At 39.5% G+C, this 21,931-nt stretch overlaps 1 protein-coding gene across 2 annotated transcripts; it reads left to right on the top strand.

The window, feature by feature from the left end:
* The first annotated feature begins 360 nt into the window (after nt 1–360).
* Nucleotides 361–17,312, top strand: ubtd1b (ubiquitin domain containing 1b). Of its 2 annotated transcripts, XM_047377084.1 has the most exons (5): nt 1,040–1,057; nt 4,649–4,731; nt 16,281–16,508; nt 16,616–16,773; nt 16,907–17,312. In XM_047377084.1, exons 3-5 carry the CDS (start codon nt 16,334–16,336, stop codon nt 17,174–17,176), a joined length of 603 nt encoding a protein of 200 aa, XP_047233040.1. In that variant the 5' UTR covers nt 1,040–1,057; nt 4,649–4,731; nt 16,281–16,333; the 3' UTR covers nt 17,177–17,312. The 2 variants fall into 2 exon arrangements, with proteins under 2 accessions (XP_047233039.1, XP_047233040.1); XM_047377083.1 differs by lacking the exon at nt 4,649–4,731 and having other exon boundaries at nt 361–1,057.
* The last annotated feature ends 4,619 nt before the right edge of the window (nt 17,313–21,931 follow it).

The raw sequence follows: 21,931 nt of genomic DNA on the forward strand, positions 1-21,931 counted from the left end.
TGTTAGCAAAAACTCGAAAGCTTAAAATCAAAACATAACTGAGGAAGAATGCAAAGCTACTTTTAAATTTAAAAAAAAACTTCGCATTAATTTCTTCCCGTTGTTTATATTTAGCTCTTCGTGTTCGTATTTAGAAATAGGCAAAAATATTCACCAGTGTCTTATGAGATTAGGTAAGAAACCATTAAAACAAAATGAAATGACTTCAACGTCTTTCTTTATTAGTTCCCACCTGTAGAATAAATGTAGTAAATACAGTGAAAGCCGAATGAAACAAAAGTTCTGTTCGTTCAACTGTATTATAAGGTGAACGCAGCAGTTACCTTTAAAAATAAACCCATCTGCCTCTGCTTATGCGCATGCGTTTCAAAAAGTTCGGTGGCGTTTAGCTCACCGCTTCAAGTCACCTTTCACCAGCGAGAAGAAATGTTTTCTATGTTTAATGAGGTAGTGCTTTTGAGACATCTTCGAGAGACTATAGTGCCTCGTCTCTCTGAACTTCGGGGGAAACCAAAACTACTTCCCCTGCGTTTGTAGGACTTCCAGCTTCCAAAACGATGCTGGTTAGTTGAAGTTTGTGCTTACTGATGTGGTGGCTAACTGGTTAGCTCGGTTAGCTTGCGTGAAAGCTACGTGTTGCGACCGTTTCACAAGTAACTCAAATGGTCACGCTTGCTGGAATATAGACACGTAGATTCAAACACTCTAAAACAACGGTTTGTTAATGACGTGTTGTCGGGTTTAAACATTAACACGGTTCGCTTATAAGTCGAGGAAGCACTCTAACTGCCTTACAAAAACGGCTCCGAGCTTTGAGACGCCTTCGGTGGATACCCACATTGTGGATACGGATGGTATATCAGTCTCAAGCGGTCTACCTGCCACCTTCCCCCTCCCTGTCGGACTCAGTTCGTCAACCTGGTCTGTGATGGGTCCCCTGTTCATCAAGTAAAAACTCTTGGAGCAAAGTGCAGAGCTCCAACCATGGGAGGATGCGTGGGGAGATACTGGGAAAATTCACAAAACCGAGGATCATCCAGGAACGGTGGAAGAGGAGGTGAGATTGATTGTGCTTACTTTTTATAATGTAGAAATGCATAAACGTTATTCTTAAAACGGGCCTTTTTCAATCTTATTGGTCACCATTTGCCCCTAACATCTGATCTGCCCCGTTTTATTATGCATTTGTGTAAATAAGTAAACAGAGTGAGATGGCTTTCCTGGGATTCAGCGTCATTAATTGTAACCAGACCTTTGATCTGAAACAGGTTTCTGCCAGTTTACTGTAGGTAATTTCCTAGTATACTTGTTCATTACTTTGCATGTACTTCCCGTTCATCGCTTCACTTGCTGTAAATGTGTTGGGACTTTTCTGCACAGCATGTTAGCTTCCCTCCTGTCACCACTGAAAAACTGTGCCTGTTGACTTTGTGATAGTGCTGTAATGAAAATCCTGTAACTAATTCAACATTTGGCTCATACTTTATTGAGATTTTTGTGTGATAGACAACCCTGTAGCACATTATTGTAAAAGGGAATAAAAGGATTTATGTTTTTCAATATTTTCTAAGAAAAATGTAAAAGATCTGGTGAGCATTAGTATTCAGCCCCAGTGAGTCGGTATTTCGGGAAACCAGCTCTGGCTGCAAGTACAGCCCCAAATCTTTAGGGATATGTCACTGCCAGTTTTGCACGAGTAGAAATTACAATTTTTGCAAGCCATTTTTTGCCAAATAACTCAAGCTCCCTCAGAACAGTAGAAAAGGAGCATTTAAAGTCCTGTAACAGATGATCAATTAAATTTAGTTCTGGACTTTTACTGTGCCATTCTAACACATGATCAGGTTTTGATCCAATTTATTGTAGCTCCAGCTCCATGCTTTGGGTTGTTCTGTTGGAAGGTGTACCCGCACCCCATTGAAGTCTGTTGCCGCCTTTACCAGGTTTTCTTCTACTATTGTCCCTTATTTAGCTCCATCCATCTTCCCAATCAGCTCTCCTGCCAGGGCATGATGCTGCCACCAGCATGGATGGTGTGTTCAGAGTGACACTTAACATTAGTTTTACACCACACATAGTTTTGCATTTGGCCCAGCAAGTCAAATTTTGGTCTCGCCTGACCAGAGGATCTTCTTCCACATTTTCTCTGTTCCCTAGCAACTTTAGAGAAATTTTCAACATGTCTAATTTAATAACAATAAGGTTCTCCTTCCTGACACTGTTCCATAAATGCCAGATTTGTGGAGTGCATGACAAATGGCCCTTTTCCACTAGTACTTACTCAGCACGGTTCATCTCGGTTCGGCTTTACTCTACACAGTTTGGTTTGTTTGCTATTACAATTATGTACTATCTCAATGTGGGCGGGATCATCAACAGCAAGGCAGCCCCCCAGTCCGGAAAAGTAACTTGATGTGATTTGTAATGGCACAAACGCAACAAAAATGGAGGACTGCTCAGTCTATGACTGTTGCCAGACTTGGAATGAAATAAGAGAGCCAGAGAAGGCTGAGGGCAGCAAGAGGAAATACTCTGGATAAATACAGGAAAGACGGGGAAGCCATGGAGTGTTATCAAACTGAGGGATACGAGCTAGACAACGTGTAAGGGTAAGCTAACGCTACCTAATGCTAGCTTGCCTTAGTGGTCATTGACACAATAAGCCCAGCTTACAACGATTTAGTGGTTGGAGAAATTGGTTATTATGTATGCGGTGGCTAGTGATGCTGGTCCTACCCAACATGTGATCGACAGTCACTGACAGATAAACGCCCTTGTTGCTCGGTATGAGAGTCTAGGTAGACGGTTTTGTAGTTGATTGTGCAAAGCTTGGAATATTGCTTTAGAACTTAACCCAGTTTTCCACTTTATAACCTTCTCCCTGCTGTGTTCCTTGGTCCTCTTGATGCTGTTTGTTCGCTAATGTTCTCTAACAAACCTCTGAGGCCTTCACAGAATGGCTGCATTCATGTTGGGATTAAATTACACAAACAATGCATTGACGTTTGTGGTTGTAACATGACAAAATGTGGAAAAGTTCTTATGTATAGCCTCATTTAAAAGCCACAACATCATCAAAGGTTTATTGAAGAAGGGTCCTGAAAGTTTTACACTTTGCATTTTTGTTCTCGAACCGGTTTGGTTTGGGTGTTTTCGAACTTTGGCCTTCAGTTGAGGTCCGATGTGTGTTCCCATCAGTTTTGGGGACCAAGCATGCGTCAACAGTGTGGGTTACACAGCGCTCAAAGAAACCGTGGTAGCAAGATGGCTTGATGACCTGCGCGCAATTCTTTAGTGTCCACAGACCAGGGTACATCTTTCGTCTTTGCTGCTATACTTGTTTCTATCTTATCCAGCTTTCACCCACCCACAGGTTACGTCATGTTTCACGAAGAAAAACAAAGTACTCTGCGGTTCCCCAGTTTAACCATAGTTTGTGCACTGGGACCTATTTTGTTTGCAATGGAAACGTATGACACTGGTTTGAAATCCTGTTCGAGAACCTGATTGGATTAAGTATTGTCCAGGATTTCATGCTGTAGCATTTTTTTCTGCTTTTATACATTGAGGCTCTGTAGGAGCTGGTTGTTGTAATAGCCTCATGATATTAATATGAGAGGATTTTGTTGCTTTAAGGGGTGGATCTACAGCGGCCTTTTTCCAAACCCCCTCTTCAGCCAATATTAGTTTGATTATTGTCTAAAATGTTGAATTTGTTGACAGTTACACAACAATTTAACATTTTATAAGCAATTCAGATCATTAAAAAAAATCAGTGTCTGTAAATTTTCACACAAGGATATAGATTTCATGTCCATCCTTGTGCACTACACAGATGAGTTCCCATACTTTATTTTACATTCATGTTTATGGCATCAGGATCCGGACTGTAGATGCGGCACTTCGGGTAAATGCTATATTTACAACTAGACTAAACACAGGAACCACACAGCTGAACTGAACAAAGTGGGACTTACTGCTCAACTTTCACTTCAGCCAAGTGTCAGTGATACGCACAAAGATTTGCTTTATACAGTAACTTGTAACTAGGTTTTAAGGGTTCTACATGTTGTGGGTACAATAATTACCTGACTGGAACACGGGTCGGCAATCTTTATTAACAAAAGAGCCCTTTTGCTTCCTCTACCACCAAAGAAAAAATAGTCTGGAGCCGCAAAAGATAACACAGCTAATAAACTTTCAAATAAATTTTTTTTTAAATATAAATGTACCTTTTACAACAATAGAATTCAACAAACAGAAGTGCAGTGTTCATTTGTTGGTCTACTTTAAAATAAATTAATCACTGAACTATGCAGGCATTTTTAGGTCCTTCTGGTATTTGTATGAAATTTAAATAAAGCATAGTCCAATTTGATATTAAAAACGTAGTTGCAACTTAGCTGTTTTAATAAACTAAACGTACACACAGAAACGTTTTTTGTCCATTTCAGCATGCGCTCATCCTCTTTGGGTTTCATTCGCGACCCTCAATCAAGCAAAGCACATGAACATACGATTAAAAAACTACATCAACCCCGTGTCTAAGCTTTCTTTTTTCAAGTAATAGCAAATTAAAGGCTAGTGTTCATATGTGTTTAATGTGACTTCTGTTTCTGAAGCTCCATGCTGATCTTCCCTATGTCAGGGCTGTAGGACGTGACTTTGATCTTCACACAAGACTGTAGGCTCTCATTTGTGAGGCAGGAGTTATATTTGGACTTTGGACAGGTAAGCCAGCGTCGTTGGCGGTGACGGGTAAGGAATCTGTACATGCAGAATTAAACTGTTTGCGTCTGAGATTTTTTTGTTTGTTGGGGATGTATTCATTGTTGGCTTACCGCATGGGTCGCAACCTCAAGAAGCCACCTTCAGGTAGACATGTTTTTTTTCCTTTTGTCAAAGCCAGTGAAGCCACAAAAAGGAGGCTGAAGAGCTGCGGGTTGCTGACCGCTGAACTAGAATTTAAACTTTAGTAAATATAACCTCATAGCAGCAACAACCCATGAGGTACCACAACATGTCGTTTGTATTTTGGTCTAATGGCGTAAAACCAGCTTTGTCGAAACTATCATCCACTGTTTGACTTTATTATTTATTTGACAGTGTTGCTTTAGTATGTTGACATATGCATTTAATAATGTATGCATGGCGATGCCACAGCATTTCAGTCTGTTTGTTTTGGATCATAATACTATTTCAGCCAAGCTTCGGGTTTGGGATTTAACTTATTCAGGTTTGACTCTTGCATAAATTGCTAAACAGACTGAAAGACCTGACGGAGCAGTGCATTATGGTCCTGTTTGATCTGCTCTTTCTGAATTAGGTTCCAGCAGATCTCTGCGTTCTTTTAGGAGTCTCTATCCTGGTGACAAACTAGCAATACCTGTCATGTATTTGTCTAGTTGTAAGACTTAAGCTCACTTAGCTGAGGCATGTTGAGTCCAAGATGTACTTCCTTGGATGTTTGACATTTTTTTGAGCTCCAGCTTGTTTTCCCTGAAGGTGAATGTGCTGGGATGTCTACTGCTAGGAATATTGGCAGTCATCTTGAATGTTTTCCATTTAAGAACAATCTTTCTCTGTATGGAGTTACACGCATAGTTTAAATGCTTCTGAGATTATTACAGATGTCCATCATCTTTGACATTGGCCTTTAAGAAGCTGGAGACTCTTCTATAGATGTCACACTTACGGATGAGAACTTGATGAGTTCATAAGGGGCACCTGGCTGTTTGCATCTCTCTTTTACTTGCAGAACTGGATTCTTGGTGAGGAAAATGTTTTGGTTTTGTTCCCTTTCCCGTAGTGGAGATTTTCAATAGTACTGGAGATATTTGTACAATACAAACAGGAAAAATATTAGTTTAAAAGAAATTCAGAGTAGCGTAATCGAGGCCTTTGCTTTTTCACTCAGATGTGCATTTGGGTTTGGTTTTGTTTGATCAGGACAGTTTTATTTATCTGCATTTTTTAAGAAAAAGATGCTGTGATTTCACACATTAACTCATATTGAAGTATTTGAGCTATGCATTTATATTGCACTTAAATATAAAGGTTAAATTGGAGTGACTGAGAATCTCAATGTCTGCCATGAGTGAATGCAGATTGTTTTCCCTTTCGTTTTCTTAAAGATGCTAATAGTTGCCCCCAATTTTCAAAACAGCGTTGCAGTTTTTTTTTTTTTAAATCTTTGCCGTCAGCTTCATAAAAAGGTAAACAAGGGCGCTGCCATCATGTCTTTAAAGCCCCAATATAGATTACAGAGGGCAATTAGAAGCTATTTAAAATTAAAGTTGTCTTCAGGTTTATGGCAGTGCCTGAAGATAATATTCTGCTGATATTTATGCTGATTCATATCTGCATGCACTCCTTTTGATAACAGGTTGATTATAAAAAGAAAAACTACAAGATGTCCTTCGGGACTCCTTCAGCACACCTTATGTAGATTCACAGGCAGTCAGAAGCACTAAATGGCTCATGTAGCATCTTTTAATAATTTACCGTTCCGGTTAATGGGTTCTTTAATTTGGTATGGGGACTTTCTACAATGACCACTTTATTGTTTTCTCTTTATTTTTGTGAAAAAAAAGTTTTAAAAAAAGTATTTAAAAATCAAATTGCAACCCCGTTTACTTTCTGAAAAATCAAATATGCATTTGTAAATATCTTTTTTTGAACTATACCAATAAAATTAAGTTTCTTCAAGAAAGTCTGTTTTCTCCACATATGTTTTTTAAAAATATAACATGAATAACAACTAAAGCAAAGGAACAATTTACAATTTCTGTTGTCGTTTCTTTATCACTGGATATTGACTTAATGATTCATTGTTTACTGATGCTGTTTTCTAAGGAATTTTCTTTCTTTAAGTAGTTCAATTTATCTCTTTAATTATGTAACGGGCTGACTTTTGTGGCTGGAGTGATATGCTTTTTGTCCTCCTGCTAGGAACTGACAATTTCCAGAAACAACTAAACACACTCTTCACTGTAGTTCCAACAACAAGGGATGCCCTGATTAGGATCTTCTTCCTTGAAGGTTATTTCCTGCTTAAAACTCAGTAGTTTTAAAATCAGCCAGAAGCAACTTTTTCAATAAACCCTTGTTGTTTAGATGGAAATAATGAACAATCTTCTTTTCCATAGCTGGACAGACTGCTCATTATCTGGGGTCTATGTTTGCTATGAACTCAAAGTGGAATGACATTGCTTTTTAATTATTTGTTTTATTTATTGAAAGTCATATCAGTTTTGCAACATTCACCAAAAGTTTCACATTACGTAATGTTTGCTCATGTCCTGCAACCCTATGTAAAATGCAGCAAATACCATTCTGCATTTTGTTAAGGTTTAATGTCCTACATTGTGTGCCACGGACACTCGCCAATGACATTCAGACGCTGCACTCCCTGTTTTTTTTTTTTTTATTGACATTGACAGATATTTTGTCCCAACCAGTTTCTGCAGGTCAGCCTTAATATGCTGCTCCACCACAAGGATACCTCCGTTAAGAAAACTGCAGTTTTTTGTTGTTTTTTTTCCTGTCAAAACAGAACAAGAATGCGCATGTCATTTTCATTTGTTTTTCATGATATTTCTGCCTTGACACATAGATCTACAGTCTTCAATAAAATCATGTCTTCCTCCTGCTGGCAGTTTGCTAAACTACTAGGCTAATATTAGCATGTGTACCCAGTTTTAATATGACTTGTTGATAATTTGGGCTTGTAACATGTGGTTGAAGTTAATTGTGGACATAACTTGCTGAAAGGCTGTTCTCAGTGGCAAATTTAGACCATTTTATCTAAATTTTATCTGAGCTCCCACCCATCCATCCGACCATCCATTGTCTTAAACCCCTTATCTTCGCAGGGTTGCGGGGGGCTGGTATCTTACCTCCAACTGTCACTGGGCGGAGTGGGGCACACCCCGGGAAAACTAAAGAGGAAAATTTGGACAGTATATAGAGATTTTATCATGACTTAAATTCCCAAGTATTTACTGAAGTCAAAGGGAATTGTGCTTACAGTGCCCAAAAGTATTCACATCGCTGCACTTCCACATTTAGTTATGTACCAGCCTTATTCCATATGGTATCAAATTAATTTATTTCCTCAAAATTCTACACACAATACCCCATTATAACAATATGAAAGAAGTTTGTTTGACATTGTTGCACACTTATTACAAATAGAAACAAAAAAAATCACATTTACATAAGTATTCACAGCCTTGCCATGAAGCTCAAAATTGAGCCAAGGTCGATACAGTTTCAACTGATTATCCAGAGTCCAGACTTGAATCCGATTGAACGTCTCTTGCGTTTGAACATGTTAGCCTAAGATCTTAGAACTGGACTAAATGTTTACCTTGCTTTAATGAAGAGTCGGTCCGTTTCTTACTTGGGGCTGAATGTTCTTAAAGGTCAGAGCCTAGAGTCCCTAGTTGTTCTGCTTCCTAAATCTAGCTATTTACTTGGGTTGTTGTAAAATTGAATGACTACATTACAAACAACTTTCCGGGGATATGTGAGCACAATGCTCAGAATACGTCACATGATGCAAACAGATTGTAAACTAAAGAATCCTGTAATGCTATTGTAAATAATGGAAAAAAACATCTTCATTGGTGGTCTGGAACAGTTATGGTAAGGTAGGTTTATTTATATAGCGCTTTTCAGCAACGAGACACTCAAAGCACTATACAAACAATCACAAAGAAAATAAACACAGATACAGACGCAGAAAAACAAATCAAATGATAAAATCAAACAGAGGTAATAAAAAAATTAAATAAAGAGAATAGAATGATGGATAAGAAAATGAAAGTAAAATTGGACTGAAAACATAACTAATTATGCTTAGATGGCACAGTCAAAGGCAACTCTAAACAAATATGTTTTTAATCTTGATTTAAAGCAACTTAGAGTTTCAGCCCTTTTACAGTTTTCTGGGAGTTTATTCCAGATTAGTGGAGCATAAGAGCTAAAAGCTGCTTCTCCATGTTTGGTTCTGGTTTTGGGTATGCAGAGTAGATTTGAGCCAGAAGACCTGAGAGGTCTGGGTGGTTGATACACTGACAACAAGTCTGTAATGTATTTTGGTGCTAAGCCATTCAGTGATTTATAGACTAACAGAAGTATTTTAAAGTCTATTCTCTGAGCTACAGGGAGCCAGTGTAGGGACTTTAGAACCGGGGTGATGTGCTCCACTTTCTTAGTTCTAGTGAGAACGCGGGCAGCAGCGTTCCGCATCAACTGCAGCTGTCTGATCGACTTTTTAGGCAGACCTGTGAAGACACTGTTGCAGTAATCAATTCTCCTAAAGATGAACGCATGAATTAGTTTTTCAAGATCCTGCTGAGACATTAGTCCTTTAATCCTGGAGATGTTCTTTAGGTGATAGAAGGCCGATCCAGTTACTACCTTTATGTGCCTCTGAAGGTTCAGGTCTGAGTCCATCACTACACCCAGGTTTCAAGCCTGACTGGTGGTTTCTAGCTGTATTAACTGAAGCTGTGTGCTAACTTTTAAGCGCTCTTCCTTTGGTCCAAACATTATTACTTCAGCTTTGTTTTGATCGAGCTGAAGAAAATTCTGGCCCATCCATGCATTGATTTCTTCTAAGCATTTACCCAGCGCTTGAATGGGTTCATAGTCACCTGGTGACATGGTAACGTATAGCTGTGTGTCGTCTGCATAGTTATGATAACTTACGTTGTTGTTTATTAAAATCTGAGTTAGGGGGAGCGTGTAGATATTGAATAGGAGGGGCCCTAAGATGGACCCTTGGGGAACCCCACATGTGATTTTTGCAGTCTCTGATGTAAAGTTACCTACTGACACAAAAAAGTCCTTCAAGTAGGATTTAAACCAATTGAGTGCTGTACCAGAAAGGCCGACCCAGTTTTCCAGGCGCTCTAATAAAATGGAGGGATCAACAGTGTCGAATGCTGCACTAAGGTCCAATAATACCAGCACTCTGGTTCTTCCACAGTCTGTCATTGAACAACTTGACAAGAGCAGTCTCTGTACTGTGGTGAGCAGGAAGTCTGACTGGAAGACATCGAAGCGGTTGGTCATTGTTAGGAAGTTGTTTAACTGCTGAAACACAGTTTTTCAATAATCTTACTGATGAAGGGGAGGTTTGATATAGGCTTGTAGTTCTGTAGTAGCAGCTTGTCCAAGTTGCTCTTTTTCAATAGAGGTTTGATAATTGCTGTTTTTAGGGCCTGGGGGAAAACACGAGACAAAAGGGACGTGTTTATTATTTGTGTTAAATCAGATGTTATTACAAGCAAAGCTTTCTTAAGGAAAGCTGTAGGTAAAAGATCGAGACAGCAGGAAGAAGAGCTTAGTTGCTGTACGATTTCTTCTAAGTTTTAGTAGTTTATTTGGTGAAATTGGGAAATTTTGTCAAAATCAGTTCTAGTTGGAGACAACATTGGTACTGGAGTTGATGTGGATGTGTTGACTGCCCCTCTGATCTTTTGGGTTTTTTCAGTAAAGAATTTAGCAAATTCATTGCAGGCCCTGGTAGAGTGGAGTTCAGATGCTACAGTTATAGGAGGGTTTGTTAAGCTGTCGACCGTGGCAAATAATAGACGAGCATTGTTAATGTTTTTGCTGATCTCAGAAAAGAAAGATTCCCTTGCATTTTTCAGTTGTAGGTTATATCTGTATATTCACTCTTTATAGATAATATAGTGAACCTGGAGTCCAGTCTTTCGCCACTTGCATTCAGCTTTTTGACACTCCCTTTTTTCACTTCTGACTGATAGAGCACTTCTCCACGGAGACATTTTCTTCCCAGAAACAACTTTCACTTTAATTGGAGCAATTGAATCAATGAAGTCCGAGATTTTAGAATGAAAGTTTTCTACCAACTCATCTACAGTGTTACAGGGCAAAGTGAAGGTAGAAGAGTAAATCTGGTTAAAGGTTTCAGCAGCACCGTCCTTAAAGATGCGTTTTCTTATCATGTCTCTTTGGCAAACTGAGTCATTGGAGATGATGCTTTAAAAAATAACAGAAAAGTGGTCAGATAGGGCAACATCAGTCATAGACACCTTGGAAATGTTTAGACCCTTAGTGATGATCAAGTCCAAAATATGTCCCTGTTTGTGCGTTTGCTGTTTAACATGTTGAGTCAAACCAACATTTCTAAGAGTGTCACATAGATCTATTGCACTTCTATCTTCAGGATTGTCCATGTAAATGTTGAAGTCTCCTACAATAATTAAACAGTCATAATCAACACATATCACAGATAAAAGCTCATTAAAATCACTGAAAAAGTTTGTTTTGGACTCAGGAGGCCTGTAAATATTCAAGAACATTGTTCAGACCGGACTCTTTACCTGGAGAGCCAAATATTCAAAAGAGTCAAATTTGCCCAGAAATACTTTTTTTACACTTTAGTAAATCTTTAAACAAAGTGGCCACCCCTCCACCTTTTCTTTGCTGTCTGCTCTCACAAAGAAAATTGTAGTTCGGAGGCGTCGCCTCTATCAGACTGGGAGCTTCATTAAATTCATGTCACCATGTTTCTGTTAAAAACTTAACATCAAGATCGTGGTCAGTAATGAAGTCATTGATTAAAAATGATTTTCCTGACAGAGATCTAATGTTCAATAAAGCCAGTTTATATGACTTAGTTGCTGATATTAATTCTGTGTCTGGTTGTACCTGACAGTTTATGGCTTTTTTTGATTGTTTATTACTGTCTCTTATCCTTTTGGCTTTGTTTTTTCTGTCACATATAAGCACAGAGATTTTACAACTATCTCCTATTAGGGGCCCAAGTTTTTCCTGGACATGCTCACACTGGGCCCACAGTGCATTAGTTGAGCAGTCTGAACCCAATCCATTCTAAGACGCACTGAAGGACCCTCCGTTGATGTCATTCCCCTTAAGCAGCACAGTTTACAAACTCATTGAAATCCTTTCAAACGAAAAAGAAAAATCACAACCTGGGATTTTATTGACCTGTAGATATCTGGACATGCTATGTTTCTGGAGCTTCATGCCCGGAGACGGGTCGTATAGCAGCTGATGCTGTCGGACATTTTTCTCAAGCTTTTAAAGTCTTTAGTGTCTGTGCACTGATACAGAGCTTTGTGAAGGAACACAATATTTGTCCTTTAATTCTCTCATAATAAAACTCTCTGTTATAATGTAAATGAAGATCTTCCAGTTTTAAAGTCCAAAAAACACAACTTGATATTTTGATGCAAGTTAATTGAATTGTGATCTGTGACGATTGCTCATTACCCAGCTGACAGCTCCACTGTGTGGCGTGCCGACCTGTTCATTTTTATTTAAAGCAGCTGATATCTTACCACTCGAGATGGATTTTAGTGGCTGGTGTGAATCGTTCATTCTCAGCAAGGTCTGCTTATTAATCAGAACATATGTTATTACTGGATCTCAACTGGGTCTTTGATTAAGGAAAATTTAGAATTGTTTGTCAGGAAAATAATACGTTGGACTTGTAATAGGTTTCCAAGCCGCCACCTGTGACTTGACTACACAACAAACTGTTCCCAAATGCCTTAATGGGGTTGCAGCCAATATAAACTCACACCAGTACAACAACAGGTATTAGGACCCGTATACTGATTATTTAAAAATGGCATTATTGGGACCCCATCCTGATCCCAATAGGGATTGGTTCTAATCATAATATTTATCGTTATCATAAATAGTGGTATTGTGATAAGACTGAGTCATCCTGTGATATAACAATCTCTAATTGATCAAGTTTGCCAACTACAAAACAGGAATATAACTGGGATGGTTACTTAAGCTGTTTGTACTATTTTTTTACTGTTGGTTTCATAGAATCAACAAATAATGGATTTCGGTTTCAAAATATAGCAAAATGCAGTTGTTTACCGTTTACTAGCAGTTATGCTGCTTAATGTAACTTTTACGGCAAAGTTTAGTTCAGTCGGGTTTCAGCTGCACCTTTTGACTGTATGCAGTGATGGATTTATAGCCAAAAAGCAAGAGATGCATTTTTTTAGTACAGTACCAAGATATCCCTATATTCCACGGCTATGTTTCTACACAAAGCATCACTCAGAGTATGCACCTTTTCAGGACTGCACGTATTCTGGGTGCCAGCTCAGTTACATCCCTAAGGAAGATGTTGACGGGTAATTCGTACTTTAATGTGACAATTTCTCTCAGCAGCCAACATTTGTTTTGATGTCTCACCAATACTGTTACCCATGTCATAAACCAGCAGACTGGTTAGGAGTAAATCAAACCAAAATATTGCCCTGTCAGGTGCTGTTTAGGGAAACGTCTGTTGATTGTAACACAGAAAAATCTCCTCGTACTCCTCAGCTGTTGTGCAGTTTATTTCAGCTGTGCTGTTTTCCATTTCATCTGTCTGTTACCAAATGACAAGAATACAGTTGAAAGGCCGCTGTAAACCAGTTGCATTATTTATGGTGGTTTAAAATTTCCCATACATCCAAAAATAGCAGGAGCTTTTGTTTTAATGCAAGTTGTTAGCTTTATTCTGTGTAACTGTTTACTGTTGAGAGAAAATCAACCAACATTCATTAATCACCTCAGATCCAGGACAATGTGTAAACATGTCTTTGTGAGGCCATAGCAACTTTAGCTGCATAATGTAACAGCAGAGCCAGATAATTCTGTCACAACCACCTGTTGATTTTATTATTATTCATTTTATCTGTGTTGTTTTGATGAAATATAGCACCAGAGAGGCTTGTTATTTGTTTGTTCGTGACACCGTTCATTAGTTCTCATGAATACAGCCCACTTCAATGCAGCCTCCTCATGTGGGCCCTGCTTTTACAAGCCCAGCAGGAGCAAAACAGCTTGATATTGCTTCATCTGTCTGTAATGCATTGCTTCATCGGTCTATTTGGGTTCTGCGGGGCTGTTCTTCAAATCACTTCCTTTTGTTACTGCCCATTTTCCATACACAAACATAAAACCACAATTATTCCCATCAACTTTGTTTCTTCAACTTGAGTTCTCTGAGGTTTCTCAGTAATTTTGGGAGCAAAACATTTTAAGCGAGTGGTTTCACTTAAAATTCTCATTTTAACACAGTCTAGCTTACTGTTTTGGTTTTTATTGTGATTCTAAATTGAAGGACAATAGAATAAAATCACAATCGCTGTCTGGAAAGTTTTTTTTGTTTGTTCACTCTGATTTACAATGAGTCATTTTGTCCAACTTCCTCCAGTTTTTTAATACATTTCTTACTAGCATTTGTGCATTAAAGAAAAGTGTTGATTGTTCTGGGGATTGAATGTGTAATTTAACTGTAAGCTGTTTTTGTTACCTTTTGGTTGTCTTCAGAAAGGCAAACTTCACATATTGTGAAGCGGTATCCACCCCAAAAACGCTTTTTTTAAATTTAAATTACATCCTCACTAGGTGCAGACTATACTGTAAGAAACATTCATGGGAAAAAGAAAGTTTAACCCTTTAAATGTCAGGAATTTTTTCCATAAGCGCTGGTTTTTATTAGGTTCTGAAATGAATGAAATCTAACCTCTTGTGAACAAAACCCTCAGATTCCTCATTTGTTAAATGGAAATACGATGGAGAGAGAGAGAGTCAAAGTTCAAAGATGTGTGCAAAACAAAATATACATCTTTGCTCCTTATAGAGAATTTAAAAGGTTAGTTTGGATTTTGTCTAAGTGAGGTTCTCTGAACTTATTGGTAGTAGTTCCCTTATCTGGAGTAGAAAGCTGGCACCTTTATCATGAGCTTATTGGAAACCAAATCAAGTGTTGGAAGCTGTTTTGCTGTCCTCCATCTGTCTAATGCAGAGGTTGTGAAAGTGTGAGATTATTCATTTAACAAACCCGGACCTTAGGTGCTCCCTATGAACCATCAAATGCCTCTGTCTGTAGAAAATGGTTTTATTCGAATGTTTTCTTCTTGGTGGCGAGTTTACTGGATGAAAAACGTTCCTATTTTTCTCTCGTCGGTGGCGTTCAAGCTGAAAACTGGCTTATTGATGATTTCTCAGTGCATCTTGAATGTTGTCCCTGCTTCCTTATTCTGATCATAGTCAAATATTACAAAATCTGGACCGAGCTACTAGCCCTATTTGCCTCTTAGGAAAATATAACCTACATATGATCAATTCAGTGGAATATTAGAAAGCACCTTTGTGTCACTCGAATATATCCTGAACATTTTTCTGAACATTTTGCTTAAAACAAAAAGAGGGTTTTAGACAAACATTTGAGGAACTGTTTACTAAACCCCCAAATGACTCACTGCCATTTTTAATCATATGATCACTGTAACCTTTCTCTAAAAAAGTAAACAATTGCAAGCAACAGAATGTCAAGTCCTGCCTGTGCTTTGTTTAATACGGATGGTGGCTAGCGCAGGTAAGGTTACTCAGACACACGTAGGCTACACATGCTTCATGTAGATTGCAAACTCTGCACCACCTGCTAATTTTAGACTGGGGTGACACGTTGGTGTAAGGTGGGAATGTTTGCCATCTCTGGTGACAGATCCTATTTCTCTATCACTTTTTGTTTTTATTATTCTCTTTTATAAATTGGAATCTTATTCTGTGGTTTCATATCTTCTCTGCTCTGGTTATAACCAGCAAATAATCTGCAATCAGTCCCACACCTTTAAACTTAGTTATGACAATTACAGAAGTGTTGTCAAAACGGATCAAAGAGCATGTTTCCATATTGTTGAAGAACCTCAACAAAAATCATGGCCGTGTTCATTAAACCTAAAATCTTGTACACCAAAGGTTCACTTTCAGTTATCGGATATTATTTACCCTTACTGTTTACAGACTCACTTGACCACAACTGGTGCAACAGAGCAGTGGCTTCCTGTCTTTGTGAATGTCTGAATTGCAAACATTAAGACTTCTATTTCCTAAAATACAAACGCAATCAAATTGTGTTCTCAGGAAACTAGACAGAGCACATTCAGGCTCTTTAAAGAGTGGCTTGGAAAAGTATATGTACCTCTTGAACTTTTTTATATTTTGACATGTTAGAAGTGCTAACCTCAGTTTATTTTATTGGGATTTGATGTGATTGACCAAAGAAAGTAGTGCATGTTTGTATGAAGGAAGGCAATGGTGACCCCAAACCTGAAGTGTGACATGGATTCACTCCGATAATAAAATCCATCGCATCAAATTTGCTTCAGATGTCACCCAATTATCTTGTTGTGGATGTTTGCTTTCGTTCTTGACAATGTTTTCTTCTAAAAACACAAAAACACCTGCTTTTATCACAGGACGTAACGAGCCGCTGAAAAAAGATCGTCTCAAGTGGAAGAGTGACTACCCAATGACGGAGGGCCAGCTGCGGAGCAAGCGGGATGAGTTCTGGGACACGGCCCCGGCTTTTGAGGGCCGGAAGGAGATCTGGGATGCCCTGAAAGCCGCCGCCGTGGCCTTGGAGTCCAACGACCATGAGCTGGCCCAGGCTATAGTGGACGGAGCCAATATCACACTGCCGCAGGGTGAGGAGGACACTAAGCACTTTGCTGGAAAGTCATCCTCAGATTTCCATCTAAATATTTTTGTCATATTTCTGCACATTGATATTAGTTTTCCCATCCTTTCACAGGGACTCTTACTGAATGTTACGATGAACTGGGGAACCGCTACCAGCTGCCAGTTTACTGCCTAGCGCCCCCTGTCAACCTCATCTCAGAGTGCAGTGATGAGGACCCCAGTGACAGCCCTGAACCCCCCGTAGCGTCTAAAAAAGAATTTCAGCTCAAGGTTACTAACTACAATGAAAATGAAATGTCTCGTGTCTGGGTTAATCCATGAAATGTGTATAATAAGGCCTAACAATGTTAGAAGATTTGTATTTGTGGTTGTTCAGTTGTCTGACTCCCACGCTGCTCTTTAGGTACGACTGTCCACGGGAAAGGATGTACGTCTCAGCACCAGCATGGCTGACACCATCGGGCAGCTGAAGAAGCAGCTGCAGACCCAGGAGGACATCGACGTGCTCCACCAGCGCTGGTTCTTCTCTGGTAAACTGCTCACAGATAAGACGCGGCTACAGGACACTAAGATCCAGAAGGACTTCGTCATTCAGGTCATCGTAAGTTCGCAGGCATTGCGAGGCCCCAAACCGTCCCCGATAACCACCGTCTCCGCACCTACGTCTGAGTGAAGGGGCAATGGCAGGGTGCAGCAGAGGTACCATCGATGCTGCTGTTATTGAGAGAAAACTGAATTTTGGAGGTTTAACCTCACAAAGCAGAAAAAGTGAATAAATGAAAAGTGCTGCTTACTTTCATTTAACATGATTATTGTGGCTTTTGTTTTTTTATCCCCTTTGGAGAAGCAGAGTTCTGAGTTGCTCTTGACGCATCTGTAAGTCTGGAAATCCTTGCCGTCTTTAAACCAGTTTTAAGTCAGGGTGGAGCTCATCATGCTGGTCTTTTCAGCCACATCCAAAATGTGTCCTTCACAAATGCATACACAAACTCTGCCTCTGGCCTTTTCATCTGCATCATCCAGTGCCAACAGATGATCCAGAGGGGTTTGTTTTGGATTTAAAGTGCGTCTCCTCTCTGACACTAGTCAGCTTTGCTGTCTTCTCCTCCTCCACCGAGGAAGGTGGAGCGTAAGATATAAGACTTTTTTTTTCTCCTTTCTTTTATTGAGAAAATACTAACTGAGCTGTTTTGCACAATTAAAGGTTCTTACTATACTTTTGCAGTAGATTGTGTGCCTTTACAAGATAAAAAAAGGAAGATTTCCTATTAAAGGATAGATCTGGTGTATTTTTTTAGATTTAAATCGATGATTGCTGTCACCGCTGCCTTTTATTATGCTGTATTGTCAGTTTATGTGTTAATGCAGAAAAAACTATCTATTTCACCCTATGATAAAATCCAGTTTTCTGTGGTAAATAAGACTGGTGTGTAAGCAAGAGGTCCTTACAGCTGCCTTACTGACTGCTTCATGACCACTAGGTGGAGCCACACTGCCCTTTATGTTGTGTATTTAGTCAATAAGAACATAACGTTTTAGGGATTATTTTCCCTCCAGCTGATGATTGTAATTACGTGATAGCCAAAGGCAAATGGTCTTTAACAGCAAACAAAGGACTTGATGTGTAGTGGTGAGTCAAAACTATGATCCAATGCCCTTAAAAGATGTACATGGAGATCTTAATTTTAATGGATGCTGCAGCACTTGCGCCCTCTAGAGGTAGCATCTTGTTTTAGTCTTTGGATTGCATTGGAAATGGACTGAGCAATGTTCTACAAAGAAACAGGAGGGGGAGGGTTTAATGAGAGAACGTTAGTCTAAAATGCTGTGAAGTTTTACGACAGAAATTGTAGTCTATTATGACTTGTTTCTGTTGCTTCTCCGACATTAGGTGCTTTCTCCCCTCCTGTCTCTCTCTGAGTACTGCAATAATTTGATCTTAAACCAGTTGGGTGACTCATACAGGGTCCATTCAGCCACCCACCCGGATTTATTTATGTAATGCCCCAAACACCTCCATTACTCTAAAACCCATATACTGATTTGCTAAATACCTGTTGTAAATGGGATTTATTATGAATGTCAAACTGATACAGTGGGGAGACCAAGATACACTGCCGATTTAGCAGGTTTTCACACTTGCAAAGCATGTAGAAGGTTTAATTTTTATCATAGGTACTCTTCAACTGTGAGTGATGGAATCTAAAACAAAAATCCAGAAAGTCACATTGTGTAATTTAATCATTTGCATTTTATTTCATGACATAAGTATTTGATAGATCAGAAAAACAAAGCTTTAAATTTGGTACAGAAACCTTTGTTTGCAATTCCAGATATCAGACATTTAATGTAGTTCTTGACGAGGTTTCCAGACACTTCAGCAGGGATTTTGGATCACTCCTCCATACAGATCTTCTCCAGATCCTTCAGGTTTCAGGGCTGTCGCTGGGCAATATGGACTTTCAGCTCTCTCCAAAGATTTTCGATTGGGTTCAGGTCTGGATACTGGCTAGGCCACTCCAGGACCTTGAGATGCTTCTCACTGAGCCACTCCTTAGTCGGCCTGGCTGTGTGCTTCGGGTTGCTGTCATGCTGGAAGACCCAGCCACGACCCATCTTCAATAACCTTACTGAGGGAAGGAGGTTGTTGGCTAACATCTCCTGATACATGGCCCCATCCATCCTCCCCTCAATACGGTGCAGTCGTCCCATCTCCTTTGCAGAAAAGCATCCCCAAAGAATCATGTTTCCACCTCTGTAGGTGGTAGGGATGTACTCATCCTTCTTCCTCTAAACAAGGTGAGTGAAGTTTAGACCAAATAGCTCTACTTTTGTTTCATTGGACCCCATGACCTTCTCCCATTCCTCCTCTGGATCATCCAGATGGTCATTGGCAAACTTCAGACAGGCCTGGACATGTGCTGGCTTGAGCAGGGGGACCTTGCGCGCGCTGCAGGATTTTAATCCGTGGCAGTGTAGTGTGTTACTAACGGACTTCTTTGAGACTGTGGTCCCAGCTCTTCAGGTCATTGACTAGGTCCTGCCGTGTAGTTCTGGGCTGATTCCTCACCTTCCTCATGATCATTGATGCTCCACGAGGTGAGATCTTGCACAAAACCCTAGAACGAGGGAGATTGACAGTCATCTTGAACTTCTTCCATTTTCTTCTAATTGCACCAGCAGTTGTTGTCTTCTCACCAAGCTGCTTGGCTATTTTTCTGTAGCCCATCCCAGCCTTGTGCAGGTCTACTATTTTATCCCTGATGTCCTCACACAGCTCTCTGGTCTTGGCCATTGTGGAGAGGTTGGAGTTTGTTTGATTGAGTGTGTGGACAGGTGTCTTTTATACAGATGAGTTCAAACAGGTGCAGTTAATACAGGTAATGAGTGGAGAAAAGGAGGGCTTCTTGAAGAAGAACCAACAGACCTGTGAGAGCTGGGATTCTTACTGGTTGTTAGGTGATCAAATATTTATCATTCAATAAAATGCAAATTAATTACATAAAAATCACACAATGTGATTTTCTGGATTTTAGTTTTAGATTCCATCAATCACAATTTAAGAGTACCTTTGAATAAAAAAAAAACTTCTACATGCTTTGCAAGTGAGAAAACCTTCAAAATCGCCAGTGTATCAAATACTACTTCTCTCCACTATATTTTTCTGCGGTTTTAAAAATACATCCTATAACATTGGTTAAAATGCAACAAAACTACAGCACAACTCTTCATTCTTAACCACTTGACTAATTTCCTTTAGGTGCAACTATCAGCAAAAAACTACTACTGAAACATCAATGTGGATACCAATTTATAGACACTCAGTACCTACTAAGACGGCTCAGATAGACTGTGAGAGCTCTACATTACTTGGCTAATTTTGTTTTGATTTTAATATAGAGTAACTCTTGAAACATACACGTGAAAACATTTTATTACCATCTCCACGTCTTGTGACATACCATTTCAGTGGCATAAGGTCCTTTTAATGGGATGCCAGTTTTTTCTTGCTCCATGGATTATAGAGTATGTGATTTTTCTTTCAGTACTCTAACATTTACTCTGTGGAAATCTTCTGGAGAAACGTCAAAAAAAAAAACAACTCATTTTCCTCGAAAGATCTGAGGTCAGAATGTAAAACATTGAACTTTTGTTACTTCCTGGTGAGCTTTATTTGAGACCTGTGTTACATCAGGTAGGTAGATGGGCTTTGTTTTCACTCACCGCTCCTGTTGCTTAGTCCTCCAACAGTAACACCACAGATGGTACTTTTATTCTGTCATATCACCTCTCACCCAAGATCCTTATCAGTTTTTTTCCTGTACCAGTGCTTCTTAAAGGGATACTCCATCACCAATGTTGCAGACTTGAACAAGCCATTTTTCTTACATGTGCAATACAATAGACCTCGCATTGTTTTTGTTTCTAAATCTGCTGAGGAACAGCCGTGGATTTTGTGACAGTAGAGTCCAAACCAGGAGTACAGGCCAGCTGATCATCAGTTCTGCGTCAGATAATCAGCAGCAGCACTCCTCAGTGCTGTCAAATGGCTATTTTTGTACTAAATGTATTCATACCCCTTTTTCAAACAATCTAAGCACAGTTCAAAACCCAAACCTTTAATGAGCAGTGAGTCCTGCCAGTTTTGGCAGTAAAGCCTGACGACTTCTCAGTTTCAGAATGAGGGAACTTAATAATCACTTCTGTCGTAATGCCATCTTTGCTGAGGTGCGCCCTTTAGTAGCTGTTTGACCTTTTTATATAGATGTTTATTTCTACCCATACATTTCATTTGTACATTTTTTTTTTCTTTATATAAACTCAAAGGGAATCAGAGTAACAAAATTAGGGAGAGCTTACAAAGACCTGCGAAAGGAACCCCTTCATTTAGTTCTCTGGTTCTAATAAAGCAAGCCGTAAAGACTTCCACTTTAAATGGCGCCTCTTCTTTCTCTGCCATTGGAATTTTATCTCAACTTACTTCTAGTTCATACCTGTAAACAGAGCATTTGGTGCTTCCACTTGTCAGACCCGTTTATTTGTCCTGGTAGTTAAGAAACCGAATAACACACAACCACATTTGAACTTTAAAAAGATTATAGAAATTGCTTTAGAAACAAGTGCACTGTTGCAAGAAGGTCCTGGGTTTGACTCGCGGCTGGAGGTCTTTCTGCATGGAGTTTGCATGTTCTCCCTGTGCATGCATGGGTTTTCTCCGGGTACTCCAGCTTCCTCTCACAGTCCATAAACATTCAATTCAATTCAAAGATACTTTATTGATCCCCGAGGGGAAATTAGAATTCCAGTACAACCCATACAAACATTCATCATGACACAAGACAAGGGGGGGACGGGTCACCGAGGCTTTGCTGCCCACTCACAGGCGATGCCTTTGCTAGATGAGAAAAGAGGCAACATTAGGAAAGTA

The sequence above is a fragment of the Girardinichthys multiradiatus genome, chromosome 10 (genome assembly GCF_021462225.1).
Source record: "Girardinichthys multiradiatus isolate DD_20200921_A chromosome 10, DD_fGirMul_XY1, whole genome shotgun sequence".
NCBI classification, from domain to species: Eukaryota; Metazoa; Chordata; class Actinopteri; order Cyprinodontiformes; family Goodeidae; genus Girardinichthys; species Girardinichthys multiradiatus.

Excerpts from the sequence above, each read along its gene's own strand:
- ubtd1b (XM_047377083.1), top strand. The coding sequence starts at position 985 with ATGGGAGGATGCGTGGGGAGATACTGGGAAAATTCACAAAACCGAGGA. Across the intron at positions 1,058-16,280 it reads CAGGAACGGTGGAAGAGGAG|GACGTAACGAGCCGCTGAAA; the intron begins GTGAGATTGATT and ends CTTTTATCACAG. Across the intron at positions 16,774-16,906 it reads AAAAAGAATTTCAGCTCAAG|GTACGACTGTCCACGGGAAA; the intron begins GTTACTAACTAC and ends GCTGCTCTTTAG.